This window comes from Pseudophryne corroboree (assembly GCF_028390025.1).
Source record: "Pseudophryne corroboree isolate aPseCor3 chromosome 3 unlocalized genomic scaffold, aPseCor3.hap2 SUPER_3_unloc_12, whole genome shotgun sequence".
In the NCBI taxonomy this organism is placed as follows: domain Eukaryota; kingdom Metazoa; phylum Chordata; class Amphibia; order Anura; family Myobatrachidae; genus Pseudophryne; species Pseudophryne corroboree.
In genome coordinates, this window is record NW_026967500.1 from 2,324,159 (window position 1) to 2,343,645 (window position 19,487).

Genomic DNA, 19,487 nt, shown 5'->3' on the forward strand with positions numbered 1-19,487 from the left:
GTGAGACGCCATCATGTCTATTTGAGGAATTCCCCAAAGACTTGTCACTTCTGCAAAGACCTCTTGATGAAGACCCCACTCTCCTGGATGGAGATCGTATCTGCTGAGGAAGTCTGCTTCCCAGTTGTCCACTCCTGGAATGAAGATCGCTGACAGAGCGCTTGTATGCCTTTCCACCCAACGGAGCACCTTTGTGGCGTCTGCCATTGCCGCTCTGCTCTTTATTCCGCCCTGGCGGTTTATGTACGCTACTGCTGTTATGTTGTCCGACTGAATCAAGACTGGCCGATTGCGAAATGTTCCGCTTGCTGAAGGCCGCTGTGAATGGCCCTTAACTCCAGAACGTTTATGTGTAGACACATTTCCTGGCTTGACCATCTTCCCTGGAAGCTTTTCCCCTGCGTGACTGCTCCCCAGCCTCGGAGACTCGCATCCGTGGTCACTAAGATCCTGTCCTGGTTCCCGAACCTGCGTCCCTCTAGGAGGTGAGAGCTGTGCAGCCACTACAGGAGTCAGATTCTGGTCTTGGAAGACAGGGTTAACCTTTAGTGCATGTACAGATGGGACCCGGACCACTTGTCCAACAGGTCCCACTGAAACACTCTGGCATGGAATCTGCCAAACTGAATGGCCTCGTAGGCAGCCACCATCTTTCCCAGCAACCGAGTTCAGGATTGGTCTGACTGAGTCGTCTGGCTTCGGGACCACGAACAGACTCGAATAAAAGCCTTCTCCCTGTTGTGACGGGGGAACCCTGACAATCACTTGAGTGTGTCACAATTTTTGTATTGCGGCGCATACCACCTCCCTGTCTGGAACAGAAGCTGGTAAGGCTGATTTGAAAAATCAGTGAGGGGGTACGTCTTCAAACTCCAGTTTGTACCATTGGGACACTATTTCTAAAACCCATGGGTCCAGGGCCGAACGAGCCCAGAACTGACTGAAGAGCCTGAGACATGCCCCCACCAGTGCGGACTCCCGCAGAGGAGCCCCAGCGTCATACAGGGACTTGGCAAAAGCCGGGGAGGACTTCTGCTCCTGGGAACCGGTCACGGCCGGTGACCGTTTACCTTTTCCCTTTCCTCTAGTAGCAAGGAAGGAAGACCCTCTGCCCTTTCTGTATTTATTGGGCCGAAAGGACTGCATCTGATAGTGGTGTGCTTTCTTTTGTGGTGCAGGCACATAAGGTAAAAATGATGACTTACCCGCGGTAGCCGTAGATACCAAGTCAGCGAGGCCGTCACCAAACAATACACCACCTTTATACGGTAGAGACTCCATAGCTTTCTTAGAGTCAGCATCAGCATTCCATTGATGAATCCACAATGCTCTTGACAGAGCTTTGTCCACAATGGGTGGTGACTCCCATTTTTCCCTATCCCCAGAGGGAAACAGATACGCCACTACAATCCTTTTGGGAATCTGAAACTTTTTGTCAGGACTTTCCCAAACCTTTTCACAAAGCGTGTTCAGTTCATGAGAGGGAGGAAATGTTACCTCAGGTTTCTTTCCTTTATACATACAGACCCTAGTATCAGGAACAGTAGGGTCCTCCGTGATATGTAATACATCTTTTATAGCCACAATCATGTACTGAATGCTCTTTGCCAGTTTTGGATTTCGTCTGGCATCACTATAGTCGACACTTGAGTCAGTGTCCATGTCGGTATCCGTGTCTGTCAGCTGGGCAAATGAACATTTTTGTGACCCCGAGGAGGTCTGGACTTGAAACAACACATCCTCTACGGATTTCTTCCAAGCCTGGTTCTGAGACTCAGATTTATCCAATCTTTTATTTATCAGAGCCACATTTGCATTTAAAGCACTCAAAACATTCACTCCATCAGGTGTCGGCGGTGCCGATAGGGTCACTCCCACAGCCGTTTGTGTCCCTAACATAGTCTCCTCCTGGGAAGAGCACTCCGCCTCAGACATGCCGACACACGTGCACCCACCACACGCAGATACACTGGGCCTATAGGGGACAGACCCACAGTAAAGCCTGTCAGAGAGACACAGAGGGAGATATTGCCAGCTCACACCCCAGCGCCCAAACCCGGTCTGAAAACACTACAGAAAATGTCCCAGACCTGTAGCGCTTTTATAAGTTACATGTAATGCACCAAAATCACTGTGCCCCCCCCCCCCCCGTTTTGCACCGTTACTTGTACAGCAGTGTGAGGAAGAACCAGCGTCTCTGCAGCCTGTGTAGAGAAAATGGCGCCGGGCTGTGTGCTGTGAGGGCTAAGCCCCGCTTTAAAAAAAATATTTTTATACTAGCAGGGGTCCCTGGCACTTAGTCCGCTCTTGCCAGGTAGTTATTTGAGGCTAAAATGCTGCCCAGGTCGCCCCCCGCCCTGCACCCTGTAGTGCCTCTGAGTGTGGGAGCATGGCGCGCAGCGCGGCCGCTGTGCGCTACCTCAAAGCCGTCACTGAAGTCTTCTGATCTTCTTCTACTCGCCTGTCTTCTGACTTCTGGCTCTGCAAGGGGGGTGACGGCAGGCTCTGGGAACGAGCATCTAGGCGTACCTAGCGATCAGACCCTCAGGAGCTAATGGTGTCCTGTAGCCTAAGAAGCAGAGCCTTTAAACTCACAGAAGTAGGTCTGACTTCTCTCCCCTCAGTCCCACAAAGCAGGGAGACTGTTGCCAGCAGTCTCCCTGAAAATAAAAAACCTAACAAAAGTCTTTTCAGAGAAACTCAGTAGAGCTCCTCAGAGTGCATTCAGTCTGCCTGGGCACAATACTAAAACTAAAACTGGAGGAGGGGCATAGAGGGAGGAGCCAGTTCACACCCTTTCAAAGTCTTAAAGTGCCCATGTCTCCTGCGGATCCCGTCTATACCGCATGGTTCTAATGGTGACCCCAGCATCCTCTAGGACGTATGAGAAATTGATGAGACCCTAAATCCCACCTACCTGATCCTCCTGTGGGATCCTGTGATTCTCCTCTGTACAATCCTGGGAATACAGAGGACGGGGACATCTCTCTGGGGTATCTCTGTTACTGGGCCCATCTGTAGGAGACACACAGTGACTGAGTACAGTGTATATATGTGATTATCAGATGACGTGTGTATATAGGGGGCCCCCATACCTGCTCTCCCCTGTACAATACATGAGAGTCTCCTCTTACCCAGTGATGTGAGGGGCCGGTGATTCTCCATCATCACGTCCTTGTACAGACCCCTGTGTTCCTCTACATACTCCTCCTCCTGCATGGAGACATAGACAGTGACATCCTGACACCTTATAGGAACCTGACACACACAGTGATACAGTCATCACCCAGACACATCCCCCGGTGTTACTATATAATGTCCCATTCCCAGCAGTCACCTCTCCAGTCATCACCCAGACACATCCCCTGGTGTTACTGTATAATGCCCCATTCCCAGCAGTCACCTCTCCAGTCATCACCCAGACACGTCCCCTGGTGTTACTGTATAATGTCCCATTCCCAGCAGTCACCTCTCCAGTCATCACCCAGACACGTCCCCTGGTGTTACTGTATAATGTACCATTACCGGCAGTCACCTCTCCAGTCATCACCCAGACACGTCCCCTGGTGTTACTGTATAATGTCCCATTCCCAGCAGTCACCTCTCCAGTCATCACCCAGACACGTCCCCTGGTGTTACTGTATGATGTCCCATTCCCAGCAGTCACCTCTCCAGTCATCACCCAGACATGTCCCCCGGTGTTACTGTATAATGTCCCGTTCCCGGCAGTCACCTCTCTAGTCATCACCCAGACACGTCCCCTGGTGTTACTGTATAATGTCCCATTCCCAGCAGTCACCTGTCCAGTCATCCCCCAGACACGGCCCCCGGTGTTACTGTATAATGTCCCATTTCCCAGCAGTCACCACTCCAGTCATCACCCAGACACATCCCCCGGTGTTACTGTATAAAGCCCCAATCCCAACAGTCACCTCTCCTGTCATCACCCAGACACGAAACCTGGTGTTACTGTATAATGCTTCATTCCCACAAGTCACCTCTCCAGTCATCACCCAGACACATCCCCTGGTGTTACTGTTTAATGTCCAATTCCCGGCATTCACCTCTCCAGTCATCACCCAGACACGTCCCCTGGTGTAACTGTATAATGTCCCATTCCCAGCAGTCACCTCTCCAGTCATCACCCAGACACATCCCCTGGTGTTATTGTATAATGTCCCATTCCCGGCATTCACCTCTCCAGTCATCACCCAGACACATCCCCTGGTGTTACTGTATAATGCCCCATTCCCAGCAGTCACCTCTCCAGTCATCACCCAGACACGTCCCCTGGTGTTACTGTATAATGTCCCATTCCCAGCAGTCACCTCTCCAGTCATCACCCAGACACGTCCCTTGGTGTTACTGTATAATGTCCCATTCCCAGCAGTCACCTCTCCAGTCATCACCCAGACACATCCCCTGGTGTTACTGTATAATGTCCCATTCCCAGCAGTCACCTCTCCAGTCATCACCCAGACACATCCCCTGGTGTTACTGTATAATGTCCCATTCCCAGCAGTCACCTCTCCAGTCATCACCCAGACACATCCCCTGGTGTTACTGTATAATGTCCCATTCCCAGCAGTCACCTCTCCAGTCATCACCCAGACACATCCCCTGGTGTTACTGTATAATGCCCTATTCCCAGCAGTCACCTCTCCAGTCACCACCCAGACATGTCCCCCGGTGTTACTGTATAATGCCCCAGTCCCAGCAGTCACCTCTCCAGTCATCACCCAGACACATCCCCTGGTGTTACTGTATAATGTCCCATTCCCAGCAGTCACCTCTCCAGTCATCACCCAGACACATCCCCTCGTGTTACTGTATAATGTCAAGGGGTCAGCTTGCGTGGAATTTAATAAGTGTGGAATTAAGAAGTGTGTTATCCGAACAGTTAAAAAAACAGCTGAACATACATTGAGCGCCATCATGGAAAGGTAACTTACTTAAACAACTTATTCCTACACCACGTAACCCAAAATTATCTCACAAACGACCACAGCATGTTCATCAAACTTCTGTTTCTTATTTCAATTCATGGAATTCTCACCAAATGTAACACATTCTCCACTCACCCTAAAACTCACCCTTCTGTGCACATTACAGCTTCTATTCTCCACTCCCCTCTTCTAACCACTCATGAGCTTTATACTTACTTCTCTTCTAGTACTTTGACAACCACAATTGGCCACCAGAGCAAACACTCGCAAACATCCACCAATATTTATCTCACTCTTCTGCTTTTATTAGCTGGTGCCATATCACCAAATCCAGGCCCCAACCACCTGTCCCTCTCACACTCAGCTATCTCAAAACAACATAGAAATCCATCTAACCTCATAAATATCACGTGTCTCCCATCCCCCTCCTAGTCACTAAAATGTGGCTTTTGGAATGCACGCTCTGTTTGTAACAAATTACCATCCATCCATGACCTCTTTATCTCTCACAACTTTAATCTGCTGACTATAACAGAAACCTGGCTCACACAATCAGACACGACCTCCCCTGTAGCACTGTCACACGGTGGTTTCCACTTCTCACACACCCCCAGGCCTGGTAATTGTAAAGGTGGTGGGGTTGGAATCTTACTGTCCCAATTTTTCACATACACTGTTCTACCTCAGGTTCCATCACTCACATTCACATCATTTGAAGTTCACTCTATCAGGATTTTCACCCCCTTCTCTCTGCGTGTTGCAGCTATCTATCATCCTCCTGGGCAACCCAAACAACAATTTCTAGAAGATTTTTCTGCCTGGCTCCCACACATCTTATCCTCTGACATCTCCACCATCATTATGGGTCGATATCAATATAGCTCTTGACAGTCCACAATCTGTTCATGCCTCCAAACTCCTCTCTCTAACCTCCTCTCTTGGCCTCACCCAATGGTCTGACACCTCTACACACCAAGAAGGCCACTGCCTTGATCTTGTGTTCACCAGGCTCTGCTCAGTTTCTGAATTCATTAACACTACTTTCCCTCTCTCTGATCACAACCTGATCACCTTCACAATCTCTTCTATTACTCTAAATTCTATGACACTAAAACCTATCAAGCCTCCTCTAACCCGCAGAAATACTAACAATATACATTTTCAACAACTTTCCACTTTTCTGCAACAACTGCTCTCACCAATCTCTACATTTACCACACTGCTGTATCCCACCTGCACAAGACCCTAGAGAGTGCCCTTGATGAAGTGGCTCCAGCTACCCATCACACTCCACGTAGGCTTAGATGTCAACCATGGCACTCTAAATCAACAAGACACCTACAAAAAAGTAGAACGTCAGTTGCGTAAATCTCAGAATCCAAGTGACTTCCTCACATATAAGACCACCTACCACTCCTATCATCAGGCTCTGGACACTGCCAAACAAACATATTTCCAATCTCTCATCTCTTCTCATGCCAGCAACCCCAAGCAACTTTTTAATACAATTAAATCACTTCTTTACCCTCCCTCACCTCCCCCACTAGCTACTATCAGTGCACAAGAACTTGTTTCCTACTTCAAGGATAACATTGATAAAATCCAAGATGAAATGGTATGCTCTTCCTCAGCCAGTGACCTGCTCAATTCCCTACCTGAACCCTCTGGCACTTTCTCTTCATTTGATCCCACAAGTGAAGATGAAGTATCAACATTCTTCTCTTGCTCCTATACCCTCACAGGTCATTAAAACTTTGTCTCCTGTGCTTATCCCAACCTTAACTAAAATCTGCAATCTCTCTCTCTCTCTCTACTGGTATCTTTCCTTCTCTGTTTAAGCATGCAGTGATTACTCCCATTACTAAAAAAACACAACTCTGACCCAAACACACTCTCTAACTACCGTCCATTTCTCAGCTACCAGGTCCCTCCAAGCTACTTGAGAGACTTGCCTACACTCGCCTCACACACATTCTTAATTCCCACAATTTATTTGACCCGCTTCAGTCAGGCTTTCATGCCCAACACTCCACAGAGACGGCACTGACCAAAGTAGTGAATGATCTAGTCACTGCTAGATCTAAAGGCCATTACTCACTACTCATTCTTCTAGATCTCTCTGCTGCTTATGACACTGTTGACCACTCTCTTCTCATACAAATACTACAATCTTTAGGTCTTCAGGTACACAGCCCTCTCCTGGTTCTCATCCTACCTATCTAATCGCTCTTTCAGTGTTCTCTTCTCTGATTCTACCTCTTCTTCTCTACCTCTATCAGTTGGAGTATGGCAAGGCTCAGTCTTGGGTCCTCTGCTGTTCTCAGTCTATACCTCATCTCATCGCTGGGTGATCATATCATACAACCCATTAAGAAACTGGCAAGCTGGTGGACCATTATGCAACAGGTAGCATCTATCCTTGTGTATCAATGCCTATTTCCCCATAGATTGTAAGTTTGCGAGCAGGGCCTTCCTACCTCTATGGTTGTCTGTTTTTACCCAGTTTCGTTCTATTACTGCTGTTCTAATTGTAAAGCTCAACATAATATGCTGCGCTATATAAGAAACAGCAAATAAATAATAAATACAACACAGGCCACTCCCCCTGTATACTATGACAGCACAGAAAGCTACCCCTGTATATTATGACAACACATGCCGCTCCCCCTGCATACTATGACAGCACAGGAAGCTACCTCTGTATATTATGACAACACAGGCCGCTGCCCCTGTATATTATGACAACACAGGAAGCTATCCCTGTATATTATGACAACACAGGCCACGCCTTCTGTATAGAAAGAAAATACATTCCGCTCACCCTATATAATAATAGTAACAAGACACCACAGGTCCCTCCACTTGTATATTATGACAACACAGGCCGCTCCACCTGTATACTATGACAGTACAGGATGCTACCCCTGTAATATGACAACACAGGCAACTCCTTCTGTATAGAAAGACAATACATGTCGCTCACCATATATAATAATAGTAACAAGACACCACAGGCCACTTCCCCTGTATAAAAGGGCAACACAGGCTGCTCCCCCTGTGTAGTAGGATGTCATAATCCACTACCCCTGTATAGGAGGATGCCCCAGGTCACTCCCCCTGTACAGTAGGACAACACATGCCACTCCCCTGTATTTTAATACAGCTCCCCTGAATATTAATACAACATATGCCGCTCCACCTGTATAGTACAATGCCACAGGACACAACACCTGTAATGTCCCGTTTATAGAATTACAGAAACGGCGGGGTCTGCGCCACCTGTATCACAGTAACGGCGGGGTGTGCGCCCTCTGTATTACGGTAACGGTGGGGACTGCGCCACCTGTATTATGGTAACGGCGGGGTATGAGCCACCTGTATTACGGTAACGGCGGGGTCTTGCGGCACCTGTATTATGGTAATGGTACGGTCTGCGCTACCTCTACTACGGTGACGGCGGAGTCTGCGCCACCTGTATTACGGTAACGGCGGGGTCTGCGCCACCTGTATTACTGTAACGGCGGGGTCTGCACCACCTGTATTACGGTAACGGCGGGGTCTTGCGGCACCTGTATTATGGTAATGGTAGGGTCTGCGCTACCTCTACTACGGTGACGGCGGGGTCTGCGCCACCTGTATTACGGTAACGGCGGGGTCTGCGCCACCTGTATTACGGTAACGGCGGGGTCTGCGCCACCTGTATTACGGTAACGGCGGGGTCTGCGCCACCTGTATTACTGTAACGGCGGGGTCTGCGCCACCTGTATTATGGTAACGGCGGGGTCTGCGCCACCTGTATTACGGTATAGGCGGAGTCTGTGCCACCTGTATTACGGTAACGGCGGGGTCTGCGCCACCTGTGTTACGGTAATGGCGGGGTTTGCGCCACCTGTATTACGGTAACGGCGGTGTCTGCGCCACCTGTATTACAGTAATAGGACAGTAGAGTGTCAGCCACCTGTACAGGGATAATGCAGCACCAGAGGCTGCTCCAGCTGCACTATAACAAGGCACCAGAGGCTGCTCCCCCTGTAGTACAGAACCTGACACCAGAGCTGCTCAGCCTATAGAATAATAATAATAATATCATTACCTGCTGCCAGACACAGCAATGGCTGCTCTCTGCTCCTGCTGCCTTGTGGGAATGATAGAAGGAAGGCGGAGCTCAGACCAGGGGAAAATGGCCGCCGCTCCTGACGTCACTACACGGCCAGGGAACCTATTGCTGCTTCAGCTGATGCCGGACTGGTCTACAAGAAAATGGCCGCCGGCCTCCTGCACTGAGGACATGTATGTTAAAATGTTAAAGTCATTACAGAGAGCGGGGTGTAGGAGGGGAGGAACCAGTCACCAGGAATCAGCTTGTGCCAATCACTCTTTACTTCCTGCCTGTGCGTTCCACCTAATTTCCGGACTGTGCGTTCCACATGCAGGAAGTGAGTTTTCATCGACTGTTGCAGCCTCCCAGTGTCCGTGGAGATCAGGTAATGGCGTCTTACTGTACAGGGGGAGCAGCCTGTGGTGTCCTGTTATTATTACTATACAGGGGGGGCCATCTGTGGTGTCCTGATATTATTATTATTATTATTATTATTATTATTATTACACAGGAGGAGCAGCCTGTGGTGTATTGTTATTATTAATATACAGTGGGAGTAGCCTGTGGTGTCCAGTTATTATTATTATACAGGAGGAGCAACCTGTGGTGTCCTGTTATTATTATACAGGGGGAGCAACCTGTGGTGTCCTGTTGTTGTTGTTGTTATTATTATTATTATGTCAGCTGCAGAGCATTACTACACCACTGGCAGTGTGACTGCTGCAGGCTGAGCCCCTCATTGCCGTCCCCCCCAGCAGCCAGTCAGCTGCAGAAACTCTTGTTACATACATGACATCAGTCTCTTCTAATACTGGCATTATATAATGCAACCCGGTGTCTCTGCAGCAGATGGCCGTCGTTATATGTGTGGCGCCCTCCTAGCGGACATTTCACATTTTGCACCATTATAGTGACGTGACTGCTGGGGGGGGGGGGCGGCTCAGCCTGCACCCATTAGTATATGTTTTGGTCTATATTACGGTTTATATTGTTTTTATTTTCTTGTGTGTAATAAACAATGTTTCTCTGACGTCCTAGTGGATGCTGGGAACTCCGTAAGGACCATGGGGAATAGCGGCTCCGCAGGAGACTGGGCACAAAAGTAAAGCTTTAGGACTACCTGGTGTGCACTGGCTCCTCCCCCTATGACCCTCCTCCAAGCCTCAGTTAGATTTTTGTGCCCGACCGAGCAGGGTGCAATCTAGGAGGCTCTCCTGAGCTTCTTAGGAAAAGTTTAGTTTTAGGTTTTTTATTTTCAGTGAGACCTGCTGGCTACAGGCTCACTGCATCGAGGGACTAAGGGGAGAAGAAGCGAACCTGCCTGCTTGCAGCCAGCTTGGGCTTCTTAGGCTACTGGACACCATTAGCTCCAGAGGGATCGAACACAGGCCCAGCCTCGGAGTCCGGTCCCAGAGCCGCGCCGCCGGCCCCCTTACAGCCAGAAGCAAGAAGAGGTCCGGAAAATCGGTGGCAGAAGACATCAGTCTTCATCAAGGTAGCGCACAGCACTGCAGCTGTGCGCCATTGCTCCTCAGGCACACTTCACACACCGGTCACTGAGGGTGCAGGCCGCTGGGGGGGGGCGCCCTGAGAAGCAATAAAAACACCTTGGCTGGCTAAAGTTACATCACATATAGCTCCAGGGCTATATGGATGTATATTAACCCCTGCCAGATTACAGATAAAAGCGGGAGAAAAGTCCGCAGAGAAGGGGGCGGAGCCTATCTCAGCACACGGGCGCCATTTTCCCTCACAGCTCCGCTGGAAGGACGTCTCCCTGACTCTCCCCTGCAGTCCTGCACTACAGAAAAGGGTTAAAAAGAGAGGGGGGGCACTAATTAGGCGCAGTATAACTATATACAGCAGCTATAAGGGGAAAAACACTCTATATAGTGTTATCCCTACATATATATATAGCGCTCTGGTGTGTGCTGGCATACTCTCCCTCTGTCTCCCCAAAGGGCTAGTGGGGTCCTGTCCTCTATCAGAGCATTCCCTGGGTGTGTGCTGTGTGTCGGTACTGCTGTGTCGACATGTATGAAGAGGAAAATTATGTGGAGGCGGAGCAATTGCCTGTAGTGGAGATGTCACCCCCTAGGGGGTCGACACCTGAGTGGATGGGCTTATGGAAGGAATTACGTGAAAGTGTTAACTCTTTACATAAGAAGTTTGATGACATGGGACAGCCGGCTACTCAGCTTGGGCCTGTCCAGGCGTCTCAAAGGCCATCAGGGGCTCTAAAACGCCCGCTACCTCAGATGGCAGATACAGACGTCGACACGGATACTGACTCCAGTGTCGACGACGAGGAGACGAATGTAACTTCCAGTAGGGCCACACGTTACATGATTGAGGCAATAAAAACTGTTTTACATATTACTGATAGTACAACAGGTACCGTTAAAAAGGGTATTATGTTTGGTGAGAAAAAACTACCTGTAGTTTTTCCTGCATCTGAGGAATTTAATGAAGTATGTGATGAAGCGTGGGTTTCTCCTGATAATTCCTAAAAGGTTATTGGCAACGTACCCTTTCCCGCCAGAGGATAGGGCACGTTGGGAAACACCCCCTAAGGTGGATAAAGCGCTCACACGCTTGTCCAAACAAGTGGCGCTACCGTCCCCGGATACGGCCGCCCTTAAGGATCCTGCTGACAGAAAGCAGGAGACTATCCTAAAATGTATATACACACATACTGGTGTTATACTGCGACCAGCGATCGCCTCAGCCTGGATGTGCAGTGCTGGGGTGGCTTGGTCTGACTCCCTGACTGAAAATATCGATACTCTTGATAGGGACAGTATATTACTAACTGTAGAACATTTAAAAGATGCATTTATATACATGCGTGATGCACAGAGGGATATTTGCCGACTGGCATCAAGAGTCAGTGCGCTGTCCATATCCGCCAGAAGAGGTTTATGGACGCGGCAGTGGTCGGGTGATGCCGATTCTAAAAGGCATATGGAAGTATTGCCTTATAAAGGGGAGGAGTTATTTGGGGTAGGTCTATCAGACCTAGTGTCCACAGCAACTGCTGGGAAATCCACGTTTGTACCCCAGGTAGCCTCTCAGCATAGGAAGACGCCATATTATCAGGCGCAGTCCATTTCGGCCTCATAAGGGCAAGCGGACAAAAGGCTCCTCAATTCTGCCCCGTGGCAGAGGGAGAGGAAAAAGGCTGCAATAAACAGCCAATTCCCAGGAACAGAAGTCCTCCCCCGCTTCCGCCAAGTCCTCAGCATGACGCTGGGGCTCTACAAGCGGACTCAGGTACGGTGGGGGCCCGTCTCAAAAATTTCAGCGCACAGTGGGCTCGCTCACAGGTGGACTCCTGGATCCTTCAGGTAGTATCTCAGGGGTACAAATTGGAATTCGAGACGTCTCCCCCTCGCCATTTCCTAAAGTCTGCCTTACCGACGACTCCCTCCGACAGGGAGGCGGTATTAGAAGCTATTCACAAGCTGTATTCCCAGCAGGTGATAATCAAGGTACCCCTCCTGCAACAAGGAAAGGGGTATTATTCCACGCTATTTGTGGTACCGAAGCCGGACGGCTCGGTGAGACCCATTTTAAATCTAAAGTCATTGAGCACTTACAATGGTGTCTCTGGACATCAAGGATGCTTACCTCCATGTCCCAATTTACCCTTCTCACCAAGGGTATCTCAGGTTTGTGGCACAGAACTGCCACTATCAGTTTCAAACGCTGCCGTTTGGTTTGTCCACGGCACCCCGGGTCTTTACCAAAGTAATGGCCGAAATGATGCTACTCCTTCGAAGAAAGGGAGTTTTAATTATCCCTTACTTGGACGATCTCCTGATAAGGGCAAGATCCAGGGAACAGTTGGTGGTCGGGGTGGCACTATCTCAAGTAGTGTTGCAGCAGCACGGTTGGATTCTCAATATTCCAAAATCGCAGCTGATCCAGACGACACGTCTTCTATTCCTGGGGATGATTCTGGACACAGTTCAGAAGAAGGTATTTCTCCCGGAGGAGAAAGCCAGGGAGTTATCCGAGCTAGTCAGAAACCTCCTAAAACCAGGCCAAGTGTCAGTGCATCAATGCACAAGGGTTCTGGGAAAAATGGTGGCTTCTTACGAAGCAATTCCATTCGTCAGATTCCACGCAAGAACTTTCCAGTGGGACCTGCTGGACAAATGGTCCGGATCGCATCTTCAGATGCATCGGGGGATAACCCTGTCACCAAAGACAAGGGTGTCTCTCCTGTGGTGGTTGCAGGGTGCTCATCTTCTAGAGGGCCGCAGATTCGGCATTCAGGACTGGGTCCTGGTGACCACGGATACCAGCCTGCGAGGCTAGGGAGCAGTCACACAGGGAAGGAATTTCCAGGGCTTGTGGTCAAGCCTGGAGACTTCACTTCACATAAATATCCTGGAGCTAAGGGCCATTTACAATGCCCTAAGCCAAGCAAGACCTCTGCTTCAAGGTTAGCCGGTGCTGATCCAGTCGGACAACATCACGGCAGTCGCCCACGTAAACAGGCAGGGCGGCACAAGAAGCAGGAGGGCGATGGCAGAAGCTGCAAGGATTCTCCGATGGGCGGAAAATCATGTGATAACACTGTCAGCAGTGTTCATTCTGGGAGTGGACAACTGGGAAGCAGACTTCCTCAACAGGCACGACCTCCACCCGGGAGAGTGGGGACTTCACCCAGAAGTCTTCCACATGATTGTAGACCGTTGGGAAAAACCAAAGGTGGACATGATGGCGTCCCGCCTCAACAAAAAACTAGACAGATATTGCGCCAGGTCAAGGGACCCTCAAGCAATAGCTGGGGACGCTCTGGTGACACCATGGGTGTACCAGTCGGTGTATGTGTTCCCTCCTCTGCCTCTCATACCCAAGGTGCTGAGAATTATACGGCGGAGAGGAGTAAGAACTATTCTCGTAGCTCCGGATTGGCCAAGAAGGACTTGGTACCCGGAACTTCAAGAAATGCTCACAGAGGACCCGTGGCCTCTACCTCTGAGAAGGGACCTGCTCCAGCAGGGACCCTGTCTGTTCCAAGACTTACCGCGGCTGCGTTTGACGGCATGGCGGTTGAACGCCGGATCCTAAAGGAAAAAGGCATTCAAGACGAAGTCATCCCTACTTTGATAAAAGCCAGAAAGGATGTATCCGAAAAACATTATCACCGCATCGGGCGGAAATATGTTGCGTGGTGCGAGGCCAAAAAGGCCCCAACGGAGGAATTTCAACTGGGTCGATTCCTGCATTTCCTGCAAGCAGGAGTGTCTATGGGCCTCAAACTGGGATCCATTAAGGTTCAGATTTCGGCCCTGTCGAGTTTCTTTCAAAAAGAACTGGCTTCAGTGCCTGAAGTCCAGACGTTTGTTAAGGGAGTGCTACATATACAGCCTCCTTTTGTGCCTCCAGTGGCACCTTGGGATATAAATGTTGTTTTGAATTTCCAAAAATCACATTGGTCTGAATCACTTAAAACGGTGGATTTAAAATATCTCACGTGGAAAGTGGTCATGCTGTTGGTCCTGGCTTCGGCCAGGCGGGTGTCAGAATTGGAGGCTTTATCCTGTAAAAGCCCTTATCTGATTTTTCATATGGACAGGGCAGAATTGAGGACTCGTCCTCAGTTTCTCCCTAAGGTGGTTTCAGCTTTTCACCTGAACCAGCCTATTGTGGTACCTGCGGCTACTAAAGACTTGGAGGACTCCAAGTTGCTGGACGTTGTCAGGGCCCTGAAAATATATGTTTCCAGGACGGCTGGAGTCAGAAAATCTGACTCGCTATTTATCCTGTACGCACCCAACAAGCTGGGTGCTCCTGCTTCTAAGCAGTCTATTGCGAGCTGGATTTGTAGTACAATTCAGTTTGCACATTCTGTGGCAGGCCTGCCACAGCCAAAATCTGTAAAAGCCCATTCCACAAGGAAGGTGGGCTCATCTTGGGCGGCTGCCCGAGGGGTCTCGGCTCTGCAACTTTGCCGAACTGCTACTTGGTCAGGGTCAAATACTTTTGTAAAATCTTACAAATTTGACACTCTGGCTGAGGAGGACCTGGAGTTCCCTCATTCGGTGCTGCAGAGTCATCCGCACTCTCCCGCCCGTTTGGGAGCTTTGGTATAATCCCCATGGTCCTTACGGAGTTCCCAGCATCCACTAGGACGTCAGAGAAAATAAGAATTTACTTACCGATAATTCTATTTCTCGTAGTCCGTAGTGGATGCTGGGCGCCCATCCCAAGTGCGGATTGTCTGCAATACTTGTACATAGTTATTGTTAACTAATCGGGTTATTGTTGTTGTGAGCCATCTTTCCAGAGGCTCCTTCTGTTATCATGCTGTTAACTGGGTTCAGATCACAAGTTGTACGGTATGATTGGTGTGGCTGGTATGAGTCTTACCCGGGATTCAAAATCCTTCCTTATTGTGTACGCTCGTCAGGGCACAGTATCTAACTGAGGCTTGGAGGAGGGTCATAGGGGGAGGAGCCAGTGCACACCAGGTAGTCCTAAAGCTTTACTTTTGTGCCCAGTCTCCTGCGGAGCCGCTATTCCCCATGGTCCTTACGGAGTTCCCAGCATCCACTACGGACTACGAGAAATAGAATTATCGGTAAGTAAATTCTTATTTTTTCATTATTTTTTGGTTGCATCATTTGGATAGAGCGCCTACCTGGTATTCCCCACATTTGTCTCTGTTTGAGGAGGCCGGCTACCCCTCTCCAGGTGGCTGCTAATCCTAAGGTGTATTCCATCACAGACCTGCCCATCGCCAACAAACCTTGTTTTTTCATGCTGTGTGCGCTGCCAACATCTGCACCCATGCAGCAAGTAGGGGCGGGCAGCATCTAGAAGCAGGCACAGAGTGCGGCACTTACTCCTCCAGGGGGCTTCCTCGCTCATCCGCCTCAGGGGGTTCCCAGAAGCTCATCCTTCCTAGGCTGCAGAGGGTGTGGATAGGAGGCAGGGGGCTGCGGGTGTAGCATGGCAGAAGCCTCTGGTATGGGAGGGCCGGGTTATAGCCTGCAGGCAGCTGGCACTGTACCCCGCTCGTGGCTGCTGCTGCTGACCCCGTCCGAGCCCCATCTCATGTTACTCCATGCGGCTGCTCCCCTGTCTGTCTCCGGCTGCCTTTCCCCTGTCTGTCTCCGGCTGCCTTTCCCCTGTCTGTCTCCGGCTGCCTTTCACCTGCCTGTCTCCTGACACCTTTCCCCTGTCTGTCTCCTGTCGCCTTTCCCCTATCTGTCTCCGGCCACCTTTCCCCTGTCTGTCTCCGGCCGCCTTTCCCCTGTCTGTCTCCGGCCACCTTTCCCCTGTCTGTCTCCGGCCACCTTTCCCCTGTCTGTCTCCGGCCACCTTTCCCCTGTCTGTCTCCGGCCGCCTTTCCCCTGTCTGTCTCCTGCCACCTTTCCGCTGTCTGTCTCCGGCCGCCTTTCCCCTGTCTGTCTCTTGCCGCCTTTCCCCTGTCTGTCTCCGGCCACCTTTCCCCTGTCTGTCTCCTGCCGCCTTTCCCCTGTCTGTCTCCCGCCGACTTTCCCCTGTCTGTCTCCGGCCGCCTTTCCCCTGTCTGTCTCCGGCCGCCTTTCCCCTGTCTGTCTCCGGCTGCCTTTCCCCTGTCTGTCTCCGGCTGCCTTTCCCCTGTCTGTCTCCGGCTGCCTTTCACCTGCCTGCCTCCTGACACCTTTCCCCTGTCTGCCTCCTGCCGCCTTTCCCCTGTCTGTCTCCCGCAGTCTTTCCCCTGTCTGTTTCCGGTCGCCTTTCCCCTGCCTGTCTCCTGCCTCCTTTCCCATGCATGTCTCCTGCCACCACCTACCCTACAGCCTCATGCCAGTTTACTGCCACCCCCACCCTGCCGCCCCCCTGCCTGTCTCCAGCCGCCTTCCCCCTGCCTGTCTCCAGCCGCCTTCCCCCTGCCTGTCTCCAGCCGCCTTCCCCCTGCCTGTCTCCTGCCACCCCTTGCCTGTCTCCGGCCGACATTCCCTTGCCTTTCTCCTGCCGCCTTTCTCCTGCAACCTTTCCCCTGCCTGGCTCCTGCCGCTTTTCCAGGAGACCCTGTCCCTTCACAGTGTACTGAACATCAGCTAATTGTGACTCCACCCGCAATAGCGCTACACTCTAGATCAGGCCCACTATGCAGTACAGCCTTATGGGGCTGGGTCACAGGAACCTCGGAGACACTGACCAGGACTTTATGGCTGTGGGGAAATAGGAGACTTAATGACCACTCTGTTCCATATTTACTATGTTACATGTGCAATATGTTTTATGTATTATATTTATTCCAAAGAACTCCAGCTGTGAGGAACGGAGTAATTATTACACATCACACCTTCTGTATTCTCTCTGATTCACCAAGGATGGACAAGGACAGGAGTCACAGGACTGAGAGGATAATAAATATCACCCTGGAGATCATTTACCTGCTGACTGGGGAGGTGAGTGGATCTGGGAGCGTCACAGTGAACTCAAATCTACAGTAATAATACAGGGACATGACTGGGGAGGTGAGAGGATCTGGGAGTGTCACAGTGAAATCACTTATATCTATAGTAATAATACCGGAACATGACTGGGGAGGTGAGAGGATCTGGCAGTGTCACAGTGACATCACTTATATCTATAGTAATAATACCGGGACATGACTGGGGAGGTGAGTGTATCTGGGAGCATCACAGTGAACTCATATCTATAGTAATAATACAGGGACATGCCTGGGGAGGTGAACGGATCTGGGAGCGTCACAGTGACCTAACTTATATCTATAATAATAAGGGGACATGACTGGGGAGGTGTGGGGATCTGGGAGCGTCACAGTGACATCACATATCTATAGTAATAATACAGGGACATGACTGGGGAGGTGTTGGATTCTGTGAGCACTACAGTGACTTCACTTATATCTATAATAATAATAATACAGGGACATGACTGGGGAGGTGAGGGGATCTGGAAGCATCACAGTGACTTCATTTATATCTATAATAATAATACAGGGACATGACTGGGGAGGTGAGGGTATTTGGGAGTGTCACAGTGACATCACTTATATCTATAGTAATAATACATGGACATGACTGGGGAGGTGAGGGGACCTGGGAGCATCACAGTGACTTCACTTATATCTATCATTTTAATACCTACCGGTAAATCCTATTCTATAAGTCCGTAGAGGATGTTGGGGACACCAAAAGAACCATGGGATATAGACGGATCCGCAGGAGACATGGGCACTTTAAGACTTTCAAAGGGGCGTGACCCCCAGGTCCTCCCTCTATATCCCTCCCCAGACTCAGTTTGGAACTGTGCCCGGAGAGATGGACATTTTGAGGAAAGGAATTAACAAACAAGGTGAGCATCATACCAGCTCACGCCATAAACATGCCGAATAACATGGCATTCAATTGAACACATGCCAACGGACATGAACAAAATTCAGCAACAAGCTAAAGAAACCATAACACAACCTGTGTGTAACCAGAACTAAACTGCAGATACAGTACGCACTGGGACGGGCGCCCAACATCCTCTATGGACTTATAGAAAAGGATTTACCGGTAGGTATTAAAATCCCGTTTTCTATTAAGTCCTTGAGGATGTTGGGGACACCAAAAGAACCACCGTGCAGCCACCCAGGACGAGCCCACCTTTCTAGTGGAATGGGCTTTTACCGAAGAATCCTTGTGGCTTCTGCCATTGCTGTTCTGCTCTTTGTGCCGCCTTGGCGGTTTATGTACGCTACTGCTGTCACATTGTCCGATTGGATCAAGACAGGCCGGTTTCTAAGAAGATGCTCCGCTTGTAGAAGGCCGTTGTAAATGGCCCTCAACTCCAGCACGTTTATGTGAAGAAGAGTTTCCTGACTTGACCATCTTCCTTGGAAGGTCACCCCTTGTGTGACTTCTCCCCAACCTCAGAGACTTGCATCCGTGGTCACTAGGATCCAGTCTTGGATCCCAAATCTGTGTCCTTCTAAGAGGTGAGAGCTGTGGAGCCACCACAGGAGTGAGATCCTGGTGTTGGGGGATAGAACTATCCTCCGGTACATATGGAGGTGGGATCCAGACCATTTGTATAACAGGTTCCACTGAAATACTCTGGCATGGAACCTCCTGAATTGGAGGGCCTCGTATGCCACCACCATTTTCCCTAGCAACCGAATGCATTGATGAATGGAGACTGTTGGTAGTTTCAGAATGAGTTTTACCAAACTCTGAATTTCCAGTGCTTTCTCCGGAGGGAGGAACACTCTCAGCTGGACCTTGTCCAGAAACATACCCAAAAATGCCAACCGGGTTGTTGGAACTAATTGTGATTTCGGCAGGTTTAAGAGCCAGCCGTGCTGTTGTAGAAGCGACAGAGACAGTGTAATGTCCTGTACCAGTTTTTCCTTGGCCCTCACCTTTATCAGGAGATCGTCCAAGTACGGGATAATTGTAACTCCTCTTTTTCTGAGGAGAACC

General features: G+C 49.9%; 2 protein-coding genes across 2 annotated transcripts in view; one reads left to right on the plus strand and one right to left on the minus strand.

The window, feature by feature from the left end:
* Positions 1-3,209, minus strand: part of LOC134983312 (zinc finger protein 583-like) — a 57,094-nt gene extending 53,885 nt beyond the window's left edge. Inside the window, exons 1-2 of the mRNA XM_063949029.1 lie at positions 3,135-3,209; positions 2,914-3,015 (exon numbers count right to left, since the gene is read on the minus strand). Of these exons, the coding sequence (XP_063805099.1) occupies positions 2,914-3,015; positions 3,135-3,168 (136 nt within the window). The 5' untranslated portion in view covers positions 3,169-3,209. The remainder of the gene's footprint in view (positions 1-2,913; positions 3,016-3,134) is intronic.
* LOC134983324 (uncharacterized) overlaps positions 1-19,487 on the plus strand; it is a 509,434-nt gene that overhangs the window by 465,583 nt on the left and 24,364 nt on the right. Inside the window, exon 14 of the mRNA XM_063949039.1 lies at positions 17,319-17,462. Within this exon, the coding sequence (XP_063805109.1) occupies positions 17,319-17,462 (144 nt within the window). The remainder of the gene's footprint in view (positions 1-17,318; positions 17,463-19,487) is intronic.